The sequence below is a fragment of the Mobula birostris genome, chromosome 1 (genome assembly GCF_030028105.1).
Source record: "Mobula birostris isolate sMobBir1 chromosome 1, sMobBir1.hap1, whole genome shotgun sequence".
Lineage (NCBI taxonomy): Eukaryota > Metazoa > Chordata > Chondrichthyes > Myliobatiformes > Myliobatidae > Mobula > Mobula birostris.
Window position 1 is genome coordinate 165629896 of NC_092370.1, and position 14992 is coordinate 165644887.

General features: G+C 44.4%; 1 protein-coding gene across 1 annotated transcript in view; it reads right to left on the reverse strand.

The window, feature by feature from the left end:
- Positions 1-353: 353 nt before the first annotated feature.
- Positions 354-14992, reverse strand: part of LOC140201411 (kunitz-type protease inhibitor 1-like) — an 81518-nt gene continuing 66879 nt past the window's right edge. The window contains exons 8-11 of the mRNA XM_072265479.1: positions 14051-14101; positions 10335-10505; positions 4963-5022; positions 354-3785 (exon numbers count right to left, since the gene is read on the reverse strand). Coding sequence (XP_072121580.1) covers positions 3622-3785; positions 4963-5022; positions 10335-10505; positions 14051-14101 — 446 coding nt within the window. The 3' untranslated portion in view covers positions 354-3621. The remainder of the gene's footprint in view (positions 3786-4962; positions 5023-10334; positions 10506-14050; positions 14102-14992) is intronic.

Sequence of the window (14992 nt, forward strand, 5' to 3'; positions counted from 1 at the left end):
CAATTCTGAAATGCTGTAATATGGTAGCTTACAATGTACGTCGACCAAGTCAACTGTTGACAAGATTATTGGTGAGAGATTAATATTGGCCAGTCTGTTGGGGACAATTCTCCAACTCTTTTTTTTATATACAAGAATGACCACAGAATGATTAGCATTATCTGGAAAGGTATACAGCTCACTGTTTTCACTTTCAGCTGAGAGATGGCATCTCCAGAGGTTATTATCTGCGTATTGCTGGAGGGAGGACTTGAACCCACAACCTTCAACACAGAAGCAAAAGTGCAAGCAGTCCAGACACAGCTTCAACAAGGTATCAAACGTTTGCAAAGAAAACACACACTGCATGCAGATTCCTAGACTAGAAATATATATTTATTAAATACAAACATTAAAGTTGGAAGCAAAAATTAAAATATAAATTCACAATTTGACAGTTCAATCTCAAAAAAAATCTGAATACTCAGAAGTCAGAAATTTTACAAAAGAAAACACAGAAATGTGTTTGCTAATGTTAGCTCAAACCTGCAACTTTTATGAAGGCAATCCAAAATTTTCTTTGTTAACTGAAAGCTCTGGCAAACGTTACTCTGTGTAATTATGGCATGGTTACAGATAGTGATACCATTACTTGTGGTCAGAAGGGCAATGATTGCGATTCTTGGATCAATTGCATCATCTATAAGTGGCTGGGTTTGCTTTTTCTTACCTTCTTTGTATCACATAATCTGCCTTCATTCCTTGTGTTTGCTGGAGAGGTCATCGTGCATTTAATCAGCCATAGCTGAATGGCTTTCTATTTTTGCTTGTAGTAGAGAAGTTCATTTTAGCTAGACTCTGTAGGCCTTTTGCTACAAAGCACTATTTAAGCAGACTGTCTGAAGAGCAAATACATTGCTGTAAAAGCACACTGTTCACCAAGAGTCGCATCCTGCTTCGCATTCATCGGTTGGCAGTTAGAATCTGGCACAAGATTTCTTAACACCAGTGAAGATTGTTCAAAATCTCATTGATTCACACTTGCCCTATGCTGCCTTGGCTCTATACTCTCAAATGTCTCCAGGCCATACTTTGCATTGCCAGGATTGGCCAACCCTACACCTTTGCACAACTTCTCTTCAAACTGAAATTCCTTGACCTCTTCTCCTATGGTTTTTGATTCTTCTTCCAATTCACAGCAGCACCCTCCAAGAGGAGCACAACCTTGTTACGGGGCTTGGAGGCTTTCATGTCTCAATGACCCGGAGTGTTATGTTGGCTGGAGTCAGGGCCCTGTGCTTTGGCTCTTGGTCGGGTTACCCATGCCAAAGAGGTCAATGGATAGAGGCTAGGTGAAGAGTGGTCCACTGATCCTCCAGGTTCGGGGGTTCAGCTCAGAACTGACAACCCTGACTTGTCAAAAAACAATTGTTAGGGAAACAGCAATGAAGAATCCGTCCACACAGACAGAGATGAAGGACCTTCATTGCTGCCCTAAATGCCAGCGGCATAACAGGCAGTCAGTAAGTGACAGTACAAATGACAAAGGTCAGACACAAATCATCGAGATAACTGAGCTTGATTAGAGACATACTTCGGTTGTGTTTCATTTGCACAAATATAGGGGCAAGGAGTTACTTTTAGACTGTCATTCTGGCAATACAGGAGAGAGAGGGGCTATCAATGTGTAATAGGTAAGATGAGTAGAATGAAAATTAACCATTAACCTGCAGCAATTAGTCAAATACATTTAACTGTTAGACACCTATAATCACCAGCATACGATTGTTCAGGATGGGGTAGTATATCGTCATTCCACCAACTTTTCTTAGGATTGAGGGTTTTTAATTTTAGGCCAATAGGATAAAATTATCTCCAATAACGAAGTACAGATACGAGTAGTTTGACTGTGAGGGATCTTATTGAAACGTATAAAATTCTAAAGGGATTGGACAGGCTAGATGCAGGAAGATTGTTCCCGATGTTGGGGAAGTCCAGAACAAGGGGTCACAGTTTGAGGATAAAGGGGAAGCCTTTTAGGACCGAGATGAGGAAAAACTTCTTCACACAGAGTGGTGAATCTGTTGAATTCTCTGCCACGGGAAACAGTTGAGGCCAGTTCATTGGCTATATTTAAGAGGGAGTCAGATATGGCCCTTGTGGCTAAAGGGATCAGGGGGTATGGAGAGAAGGCAGGTACAGGGTTCCGAGTTGGATGATCAGCCATGATCATACTGAATGGTGGTGCAGGCTCGAAGGGCCAAATGGCCTACTCCTGCACCTATGTTTCTATGTGAGTGTAGTAGGGTTTATAAGATATCCAGTTGCCTAAATAAAAGCAAGAATATGCTCTGTATTTAAGACCACTTCAAAAATATGGCAATGAGAAGGAACACAGTGTCACCCACAGGGGAACTAATTATTAGTCTGCTGACCATTATGGTATTCTGTCTTTGATAAGCAGATGGGCTGGTTTAACCCTAATTTTCCCTCATGCGAAGCCCAAAAACTGACTATCAGCTCTTCCAGTTCAACTAAAAAAAAACCGAGAAAATAAAATGTACATACAGAATATTTCTCATTGTGTATTTTCCTGTCATCCCATTCTCAACCCGCCTCTCTATGGGCAAATGTCAGAATTTCTTGGGGTTATTACATTATCAACCACTAGTTAAACTAGTTGTATGCCAGGGTCCCCCAGGCGCACTGTGAAATGGACTCAGCAGCGTTATTTGCCGAGCAAAGAACCAGGAGCTGACCCATGGAGATCAAATTATAGAACAGAGGCAAGAAGAGACCCAGTAAAAAGGAAGGAAGGGAGGGAGAGAGGAGATGCTAAGATGGGGCAAGTGTCAAGAGGGCAGGAAGGCCAGGTGTATGGAAATAAGGATTTGGGAAGTTTAGTGGAACAGCGATCAGGAGAGTAAGAGGTTTGGGCATTGGGAAATGTCAGAGGAATGGGAATTAGGAAGCCGAAACAGAAGGAGTCAGAGGGTTTAGGGAGTGCCAAAGGGAGCAGAATTATGGTGGGCCAGCCAGAGGATGATTAAGGAACATCAGGAGGATGGGAATGAGGGAGCATTTACCTTGAGAAACCATGAGGGGTTTCAGCTTAGCCATGTATCAATCATTTTGAAAGGGAAACTAGAGCATTATTAGCAACAATGCAGAGGCCACAGTGACATCCCAACAGCCTCAAAATCTTACACCCTGAATCCCTGAAACAGTATCTCTGTCGTAAACATGGCTCAGGATCCTCCCTCCTGAACCCAGACAATCAGAAGAAACGCTAGAAGAGCCTGCAAGCCCACTGCAGGGCAAGTCTGTGGTTTTTATGGTCCAACTGGATACTTAATGGAGTGTGTAATCATTTAAAAACAAGAAATAAAAGAGAGGCTTATCCAGTGCAGAGTCAAAACCATTATTCAGCTTAGAGGTGTGTGGAAATATCTCTGGCAACTGGATGAATGGAGGCACACTGGCATACCATTGAAACATGAAATCCAGGCACGGTAAAAGTATTTTACCTATAAAAAGGAACCCATCAGTTTCAAACCCTTCCCACCCGTTGGACCTTCCCCTAACTGAAAGTATTTAATGGCATTGGAGGTGTCGGAACCTCACACATCAGACGGGCTTCGATTACATGTGCATCAGTCTCTTCGCCTCCTCAATGGTGGAGCTGGTGGAACTGACTGGGCCTGCTTGATGTCGACTCTGCTTCTTCATTTTCAGCAGGTAGTAGATCAGGATGGCAAGAACCACAGTGATGCAAATGGCAAGAACCACAGCTATGGCAACGCCAGCTAGGGACAGAGAGAGAGAGAGAGAGAGAGAGAGAGAGAGAGAGAGAGAGCAGTTAGGAGAGAAGTATGCTCCACTGCTCCCTTCTCTGCAGTTCTCAAGCATACTACATCCCTCCATCCCCCAACCCACAATAACTCCACCCCTAAAATGCAACAAGCCTCCCTCCTACCACTTCCTCATGCTTTCCTCTTATCATCCCCTACTTGCAGGCTACCCCCAACACACCTTTGATTGTGTTGGTTGTTAATGCAGATGATGCATTTCACTCTATGTTTTGAAGCTATGTGATAAACTTGAATCTTGAACGCCCCATGCAGAACTGTGTAAAAGTCTTTGGCACATGTATATAGCTAGGGGCCCTAAGACTTTCGCACAGTACTGTATTTGTCAATGTGCAGTGGAGAGTGAGTTTGTAAATCTGGCAGGAGCAAAGGATGTTGGGAATGGTGAGGATGCAGCCCTGTGGGATGGGTGGCAGGGAAGGAGTGCCGAAGTCGGGGATGGCAAGGGTGCAGACACACCCAGCTCTGAGACACCAGGCAAGATCATTTGATTCCCAACAATTGGTTCATTAATCATTACAGAATGTCTCTGATGCTTCTTGCTTCTTCACCTCTCCCTTGCCCCATTTTCCTTTTTTCTGGCATGTGCGTGTGCGCAATGATGTCTTTTTCATGCCTTTACAAGGCGCAGAGCGAGAGAGAGACGGTGTGGCGCGCCACTCCTCACACAGACATTTTCGCAGTCTTTTTCCCTTTATTTTTACGAGGTCGAGTTGCAATCTCGAGACTCAACCCGGCACGGATGGAAAGCGTACTCGGGAGTGGCCCTGACTGGATTCGAACCCGGGAACCTCCGTTCCGGGATCCGGCGCTGATGTCATTGTGCCACCAGCCGGCCCAGTCCCTTGGCCTTTTTCCAACTGTGAATCCCTCTCCCTGCCCCCTTCCCACTCTCAGTCCACAATAGAGACCCATATCAGAATCAAGTTAATCATCATCCACATCTGTTATGAAATGTGTTTTTTCTGGCTGCAGTACGATACGTGTATATACACACATACCCACGACCTTTGCACAGTACTGTACTTCTAGTATTTCTGCCCTGCAAACACTCCCTCACCCACCACCTTTCATTACATTTCTCTTTCATTCCTCTTTTCCAAAGAATACTGACCATTTGAAGATTTTTCTTGCTCCTGCCTCTCAAAAACACCTCGGTAAAATACATCTTTTTCTGAAAAGAGAAAGAACAGAGTCTTTATCTTGTCTAGTGCAAGTGGTGAGACACACCTGTTCAGTGTGCATTTCCCTCCATATTTGTACGTACGAACATGTTGGGCAGTTCAGCCAGTGTCTCATAGATCCAGTCCTGATGCCTGGTGCTATCTGCGTGGAGATTGAAACATAGAAAACTACAGCACAATACAGGCCCTTCGGCCCACAAAGCTGTGCTGAACATGTACTTACTTTAGAAATTACCTAGGCTTACCCATAGCCCTCTATTTTTCTAAGATCCATGTACCTATCCAGGAGTTTCTTAAAAGACCCTATCATATCCACCTCCAACACCGTCGTGGGCAGCCCATTCCACGCACTCACCATTCTCTGCGTAAAAAACTTACCCCTGATATCCCATCTGTACCTACTTCCAAGCACCTTAAAACTGTGCCCTCTCGTGATAGCCATTTCAGCCCTAGGAAAAAGCCTCTGACTATCCAAATGATCAATGCCTCTCATCATCTTGTACACCTCTATCAGGTCACCTCTCATCCTCCGTTGCTCCAAGGAGAAAAGGCCAAGTTCTCTCAATATATTCTCATAAGGCATGCTCCCCAATCCAGGCAACATCCTTGTAAATCTCCTCTGCACCCTTTCTATGATTTCCACATCCTTACTGTAGTGGGGTGATCAAAACTGAGCACAGTACTCCAAGTGGGGTCCGACCAGGGTCCTATATACCTGCAACTTAACCTCTCGACTCTTAAACTCAACTCCACAGTTGATGAAGGCCAATGCACCTTATGCCTTCTTAACTACAGAGTCAACCTGCGCAGCAGCTTTGAGTGTCCTATGGACTCAGACCCCAAGATCTCTCTGATCCTCCACACTGCCAAAAGTCTTACCATTAATGCTATACTCTGCCATCGTATTTGGCCTAACAAAATGAACCACCTCACATTTATCTGGGTTGAACGCCATCTACTTCTCAGCCCAGTTTTGCATTCTATCAATGTCCCGCTGTAACTTCTGACAGCACTCCACACCATCCACAACACCCCCCACATTTGTGTCATCAGGTCTCCATGTGAAAAACCCATGAATTCCTCCAGGTGCTCGTTTCCTCCCATGTACCAAACACTACAGGCTGATAGACCCACACATCCTAGGGAAAAAGACAGTGACCATCCCTTATCGATGCACTTCATGATTTTATAAACGTTGGGCCCCTTGTGATTTTATATAATGGGAAAGAGGTTGAATCCATTAAGGTTCTATACACTGGGAATTAACTGTAAACATATTTGATTCATTGAGATTCCAGACAATGAACTCGAGTTGTAACCAGTTCGGTCTACCATGATTTGAGATAATGGAAGGAACGGGAAGCTGTTTTTTATTAGATGGACTGTACAACGTTTTTGTTGCATTGCATTTTTATAAAGGAACAGTTAATGAAAAAATGATTTATCTACAGTGAGGGCCTGCAAATAAGTGGCTTGATCCACTGAGATTTAGCGTTTAAGGAGCACGAATATTCAACACTTGAGCAAGAATTCTGACTCCGAGGATGATGGGAGGCCATGGAGAGGGTCAATAGCACTGTGGCCGGCTCTGAGGCTCAGCAGGGAAGAGTAAAGTCAGGCAGAGCAATTGTGTTAGGAGACTCAATAGCTAGGGGGACGGACAGCAGATTCTGTGACCACGAAAGATTCACCAGGATAGTGGGTTGCCTCCTCGGTGCTAGAGTCCAGGATGTCTCAGAGTTACTGCAGATATTTTCATGAGTGAGGGTGTGAGCCAGAGATTGTGATGCACATTGGCACCCATGTCATAAGTAAAAAGGGGGAATAGGTCCTGTGCAGTGAATATAAGGGAGTTGGGAAGGAGGCTGAAGAGTAGGACATCCAAGCTAGTAATCTCTGGATTACTCCTGGTGCCACGTACTAGTCAGGGCAAGAATAGGACGACAGTACAGATGAGGAACTGGTGCAGGGGACTGTGTTTCAGGTTCTTGGATAATTGGAACCTCTTGGGGATAGCAGTGACCTGTACAGGAGGGGCAGTTTGCATATAAACTGGAGGAGAACCAACATCCTGGCTGGGAGGCTTGTGAGTGCTACTCGGGAGAGCTTACACTAGTTTGGCAGGGGAATGTGAACTAGGTCAGAAAGTGGAGGGATGGAGAGGAAGATAAATATTGGGGCCAGTAAAAAGAAACAGGAGCAAGGTAATAGATACAATAGGATGAACAGAGTGAAGTGTGTGTGTTTTAATGCTAGGAGTATTATGAGTAAAGGTGATGATGTGGCCATTATGGAGACTTGGTTGAGGGAGGGACAGAAATGGGTACTTAATGTTCAGGGTGTAGAGTGTCGATACTTTAGAAAAGATAGAGAGAGAGGTAAAGGAGGTGGGGGTGGGAATTGCTCTACTTGTCCAGGACAATATTACAGCTGTATTCAGAGGGGCCAAAATGGAGGGCCTGTCCACTGAGTCTGATTGGGTAGAGCTCAGAAATGGGAAAGGTGAAAGGGATTGTACTGGAGACCCACCCTCCCAATAGCATTGTTCCCTCTAAGCTGTGCATGTGTGCAATGACTGCTCCCGTGCACAAAGCTTTTGTTGCCTTGCAGCCAGTTTTCCTTTATATAACGTTTTATTAAAGTGCCGCACAGCTTTCAGCCCATGTAAAAATTTCCTGCTCAGAGCAATGATTGCTCCACGCAGCTGTTAAGAAAAAATTAGAGGGATCATTGCCCAGTAGCTACTGGGACACTGAGGGACAGATATGGAGACAGAGTAAGGAAAGGTGTTGTCATGAGGGGCTTCAATTTCCCGAATATAAACCGGGACCTTCTGAGTGCAAGAGGTTCAGATGGGGCAGAAATTGTTAGGTGCATCCAGGATGGTTTCATAAATCAGTATGTAGGTAGTGCAACAAGGGGAGGGGCTGTACTGGACAAGGTTTTGGGTAATGAGCCTGTCCAGATGACTGACCTTTCAGTGGGTGAACTGTGACCACAACTCATTAAGTTTTCAGATAGCTATTGCTAAGGACAAGCATGAACCTTACAGGAGAGTATTAAAGTGGAGCAGAGCAAATTACGACAGCATTAAGCAGGAACTAGGCAGAATTAATTGGGAACAAGTGTTTTTGGGCAAATCCACACTTGACATGTGGAGGGTGTTTAAGGACCCGCTGTACAGAATATAGCACATGTATGTTCCAGTCAGAAGGAAGGTCAAGAATGGCAAGGTAAGAGGACCTTGGATATCCAGAGAAGTGATGAATTAAGTCAAGAAGTAAAAGGAAAGTATGCAAAGCTTAGGAAGCTAGAATCAAACAGAGACCATGAAGAATATAAAAAAGGCAGAGAAGAACTCAAGAAGAGAATTAGGAAAGTCAGGAGGGGCTATGAAAAGCCCTTGGAAAGTAAAATTAAAGAGAATCCCAAGACATTCTATACGTATATTAAGAGCAAGAGGATAACTAGGGAGAGGGTAGGACCACTCAAGGATAAAGAGAGGAACATTTGCTTGGAGGTAGAGGATGTGGGTGCGGTCCGCAATGAGTACTTGATATCAGTATTTACCAAGGAAAGGTACAGGGAGATCAGTGCTGCGTGTATTCATATGCTCCGGCATTTCGAGGTAAAGAAGGTATTGTGGGGTTTCTTAAAGAGCACTAAGGTGGTTAAGTCCCCACAGAGCGATGCGATATACCCCAGGTTATTGGGAGAGGCAAGAGATATGATTGCTGGGACCTTGACCAATATATTCATGTCTGCTCTAGCCACAGGCGAGGTCCCAGAGGACTGACAAATAGCTAATGTTGTTCCATTATTCAAAAGGGAACCAGGGATAATCCTGGAAACTATAGATGGTGAGTCTCACATCCGTAGCAGGGAAGATACTGACAGAAATCTTAGTGATAGGATTTATGAGCTTTTGGAAAACCATTGCCTAATTAGGGAGAGACAGCATGGCTTTGTGTGGAGTAAGTCATGTTTTACTAACTTGATTGAGTTTTTTTGACAAGGTGACGAGGGTCAGTGGTGAAGATAGATCTGTGGATATTGTCTACTTAGATTTTAGTAAGACGTTTCACAAGATCCATGGTGAATTGTCCATTTGGATTCAGAGTTGGCTTGCCCACAGAAGACAGAATGTAGTGGTTGAAGGGACTTACTCTAGCTGGAGGTCTGTGATTAGTGGTTTTCCACTGGGATCGGTGCTGAGACCTCTGCTATTTGAGATGTATATAAATGGCCTGGATGGGTTTGTAAATTTTCGGATGACATGAAGATTGGTGGTGTTATAGATAGTGTAGAAGACTGGCAAAGAATACAGCAGGACATAGATCAGTTTCACATATGGATGGAGAAATGGCAGAAGGAGTTTAACCCAGCTAAATGTGAAGTGTTGCACCTTGGTGAGTCAAATGTAAAGAGACAGTGCACTGTTACGGACAAGACCCTTAACAGTGTTGATGAGCAGAGGGATCTTGGGATCCAAGTTCATTGCTCCCTGTAAGTGAGTACACAGGTCGATAGGGTGGTTAAGAAGGCATACGGCATGCTTGTCTTTATTAGTTGAGACATTGAGTTCAAAAGTTGAGAAGTTATGTTGCAGCTTTATAAAACTCTGGTTAGGCCACATCTGGAGTATCGCATGCAATTCTGGTCGCCTCATTACAAGAAGGATGTCGAGGCTTTGGAGAGGGTGCAGAAGCAGTTTACCAGAATGCTGCCTGGGTTAGAGGGCATGTGTTATAACGAGAGGTTGGACAAACTTGGGTTGTTTTCTCTGGAGCAGCAGAGGCTGATGGGAGACCTGATAGAGGTTTATAAGATTATGAGAGGCAGAGACAGAGTAGACAGGCAGTATCTTTTTTCAAGGGTTGAAATATCTCATACTAAATGTGAGAGGGGGTAAGTTTAAAGGAGGGATGAAGGGCAAGTTATTTTTGAAACACAGAGACTTGTAGGTGGCTTGTATGTACTGGCTGGGGTAGTGATAGAGGCAGATACATTAGGGACTTTCAAATGTTTAATTAGGCATATGAATACAAAGGGAATGGAAGGATATGGGCATTGAGTAGGCAGAAGCGTTCGTTTAGACTTTTGATTACTAGTTTAATTGGTTCAGCACAACATTCTGGGCCAAAGGCTCTGCTTCTGTGCTGTACTCTTCTATGTTCTATGTACACTGTTGCTATAAAATTATCTGTATGGGCGACATGCAAAACAACGTTTCTCACTGCACCTCAGTACGTGTGACAATAATTAACCAATTATCTCAGGTCTGCAGATGAAGGAGCCCTACCTGACACTCCTCGGCAAGCTTTCATGCATTTGCTCTCCTCCTGGAAACGGTTCTCGTTGCCGTTGCAGCCTCCGTATGTGAAGCGCTCACATGACTTGCTGAAGGGGTTGTAGTAGAAGAAGCTGAAGTCTGCTCGGCAGGGGCCAGTCACCGGAGGGTAGACGCAGCGAGCTGGAGAGGTGAGACAGCAACGGAAGGGTCACAGTGAACGCTCCAAAATGCTGACTGCAGTCCCCATGACAGCGTCCTTATCAGACTGATCATTTCCTCCAGTGAAAGAGAGAGGGAAACGGTAACAGAAAAGGAGAACGGGAGATAGAGGCTTCATTTGCAGTTCCTCGGGCGTGTATTCACACACAGCAAACCCTGGAGATGACTCAGGTTTGAGTTACTAAGGTGTAGATTATGTCCACACTAAGCTCGTGCTGGGCCATCGCAACCTTGAAATTCGTCACTTGCCCTGTGAGATCGAAGATTATCATCACCTCCCAGACCCGCAAGTGCTAATGCTGAAGAGGACGAGGGAACCAGATATATGGGAATGAAATTCCCTCTAGATTCCCTCCAAGTCACACGATGTCCTGATTGGAAAATATATCAGCAGTCCTTCAGTGATACAAGGTTGGAACCCTGCAACTCCCTGCCCAAAGGAACTTTTGCAAGTACCTTCGGTGGAAGAAGTGCAGCAGTTTAAAGAGGCGGCACACCAACACTTCCTCTGGGGTCGAGAGGGGATGGGTAGTACCTGCTGGCCTCGTCAGCATTGTTCACTTGCTGTGAATTAATGAGAAGGAACAAAAAAAACGAGCAACCCTAAGAGTAAAAAAAGGAAGGTAAATGTACACATCCAAAATACTGGAGGAACTCAGCAAATCAGGCAGCATCTATGGAACAACCTCATCAGTGACATGGGTTCCACTTGCATGCCCAGCACCACCTCTTCACTCTTCAGTCTGCTTGCCGGATATTCACCTCTAAATGATCCATATTTTTCCCTAAATTCAACGTGGGAAGATCAAAATGGAGCATCACTTTTAAGGTGAGATAAGTTTTTTTTTAAAAAAATAAAACACAGATTGTGATGGCTGTGTAGAACATCCTGCCAGGGGCGGTATGAGAGGCAGATACATTAGGGACATTTAAGGAACTCTTAGGTAAGCATAAGTACAAACGTATGATAGAAAAATGGAGGGCTATGTAGGGGAGAAGATTCGGACTGATCTTTGAGAAGATTAAAAGGTCAGCCCAACATAGTGGGCCAAGGGCCTGTCGTGTTCTAAGTCTTATGCTCAAAGCCAATGTGTTTGGCTCTTCTGACAAATCCCCTTTCCCTTGCCACCGATGCCGTCTCACACTATGGCACTGGCCCAAGGCAGAATCTTTATTTTTTCCTTGGATTCTATCCTTTTCTCACCCCAATTCCTGGCTAAACTTGCAACTCTCGTGTGGTCCCCATTACTGGGCTCTACTGCTTCTGACTCCACAGCACTGTCTAAACTTGCATCTGCTCACCTACTGCAGAAATACACAAGTGTACCCTGCTTAGCAATAACCTACAGAGTGCTGATTCACTGCAGTACTCTTGGTCCAGGAGTCTGAACGCAGTGCGCTGCATCCCTGTCTACATTAAGAACAATGTCCTTCTTGGCCAGAACCTGTGCGGCATTCAAACAGTGATATCCTTAGTGTATGGCTTGGTGTGGGCTCGAGGTTGGTGCCTCTGCAGGAAATCGGTGTGTCGTGCGAGACAGAAGATCTCTGGCTGCGTGCCCAGAGACCCGAATTCTTTGGGCACAGTGTTCGGAGAAAGCAACGCAACAGACTTTCAAGATCATAAACCAGCAAGTTGTTTGTCTCCCCTCTGGCTGTGAAATGAAGACTCTTCTTTCCCTTTATTAGGGAGAGAGGGAGAGCCTGTGGTACGTCGAATTACTGGGTGAACGAGTAGTCTTTGGGGTACTGCAAGTCTGTGTCTTTATTGATGCTTTGCTGCACGCTTGAGTGCTCGGTGGGGGGCGCTGATGCTTTTTTTTTGCTGATGATTATGTGTGAGAGGGAGGAGAGCTGGGGGCAGCTTTGGGGTTCTAATATTTAACTTTCATTCATTCTTTGGGGCACTCCTCTGTTTTCATGGATGGTTGCAAAGAAAAAGAATTTCAAGATGTATATTGTATACATTTCTCTGACATTAAATGTACCTTTGAAAAAGTTTAAGGGAGATGTGTGGGACGTTTTTCTCCCCCCACAGTGTGATAGGTGCATGAAACTCACTGCCTAGGGTGGTAGTGGAAGCAGATAGAATAGTGGTGTTCATGAGGCTTTTAGAAGGGCACATGAATATGCAAGGAACGGAGGAATATCGATCATGTGCAGGCAGAAGAGATTAGTTTAAGTTGGCATCAGCTCAGCAGAGATATTGTAGGCTAAAGAGCCTATTCCTGAGATGTACTGCTCTTTGTTCTATGTTCCTTAGACAATTATTCAGTGCATTGTGATTACTCACAATTAACTAACTCACTTCATTCCTCTGCTTGTGTGAACAAATTTTCTCCATTCATTCTCTGCAAACATCTCGAAGAACTCAATAAATCAGCTGCTTAGCTTTCTCTGCTCTGAGAAGATCAACCCCAGTTTCTCTCATAACTGGAGATTCTCATTCTATAATGCATTCTGGTAAAGTTTCTCTTCATCACTTCCACGACCTGAACATCTTCCCTAAATTGCAAAATCCAGAATTGGACACAATTCTGCAAAGGCTTAGCATCACACCTTTGCTTCAGGACCATGCGTGTCCCTTTATAAAAGTTAAAAGCAGCGGCTCCAAGAGAAGGAGATATGAAAGGCTACAAGTGCTGGAATCTGCAGCAACACAAAAGGTGCTGGAGGGACTCAGCAGGTCAGGCAGCATCTGTGGAGGAAAATGGACAGTTGAATTTGCAGGTTGAAACCTTTCATCTCTACTTAGAAGAAATGGGAGAGATTGCCAGTATAAAAAGATGGAGGGAAATAGTGAAGTAACAGCTGTCAGGTGATATAGGTGGATCAAGGTGAAGGGGTGATAGGCAGAGGAAGGCCCCAGTGCTGTATCTCTTTTCCCCTTGCTGACCCTCCCTATCTGCCCATCACCCACATATTCCTCCCCCCAGTTTCACTCCCGACCTCCCGCACCTTATTCCATGCTCTTCTATCAGATTCTTTCATCTTCTGCCTTTTGTCATTTCCACCTATCTCCGCCCAGATTCTGACATCATTGCCACTTTCCACTCCCTCCCCCCACCACCCCAAATATCTGCCCATCACCCCCCCCCCTTTTATACTGGCTACCTCCTCTTTTTTTTTATTCCTATCCAGATCAACTATTTCCCTTTGTAGATGCTGCCTGACCTGCTGAGTTCTGCCAGCACTTTTTGATGTAACTCCAATAGGTTAATGTGAAACAGACCAGAAAGAGATCCAAAATATTATGTCACTTATCACCTTCTCTCACCTGTCCCCACTAACCTCACATCCCCTGTCTGCCCCACCCCAAAAATCTAACATTGGATTCAGAATTGAATTGAACATGGTGTAATTCCTACCTCTCATACATTTCATTGAAATCATCATCATGCAATAGAACGTGGAAACATACTCAGTAATATATTTCTCTAGATTTGACGGACTTGGCTATCTGACTAGCACCAGGGGGTTTAACTTAGGTTTGTGAAAAAAATTACCTTTCTCTTTAGGGATGTCTATGTCCAACAGCCTATTGAATCGGTCTCTTACTGGAAAAGAAAAGAAAAATTAAAGCAGGTTACAATAAATTTCATTAACCCTCTCTCCACGATAAACCATGGAGAAGCACCAAGAGGAAGGAAGTCAAAAGACACCAGTAAAATCCACCACTGATCCAAATTGCAGCAAATTTACTGAGGCAGAAAGCCGAAAAGCTGGGTGGGGAGATACGGATGTAGAAAATTCACAGTGGGAAGGAGTTGGAAACAAGTTCAGAACCAATGGGATAGTTTTCACATTCTGGCAGAGTCCAAAATGAAACACACAGCCTATTCTTGAGAAATCTCTTGTGGAATGAGGCAATGCCCAGTGTTTGTCACAAACCCTACATCCACATGCTATGTTCAACTATCCCGGGATGGTAACAACCTGTCATTTCCATTTCTGGCAATGAAGTTAATTGCAGCCGGAATCACTACTTCTAGACCCATTCTACAACATGACATCCAAGGTTTGAATCTCTCTCACTTGCTTGTGATCATTAGCCCAGATGGCTAAAGATTACAGTGGCTTCCAATTTATGTTTCTTTGCTTCAGTCATGTTGCAAAATATTTATTAGCTACACTAATTGACTTCTGGAGGTCTTCCCGATTTATCTTCTCTTACCTTAGTACCATTGTTGACTACCCGAACATCCTCAAATCCTACAATGCTCCTATTCTTTCCAGTTCCTTGTTTATATACATTTGCCTGTGTTGAAAATCAGCTGCTGCTGTCAGGTCCTACTTAGTAGAGCACTTCAATCAAATGGCTGCAGGTTCAAGTTTATTCCAGGACCATAAGATCAGAAGTGGAACTCCCAGTGCAGCACTGGAGGATCTCAACATTTTTGGATGACAACTTTCAGGTAAGATGTTAAACATGGGTCCCATTTGCCTGT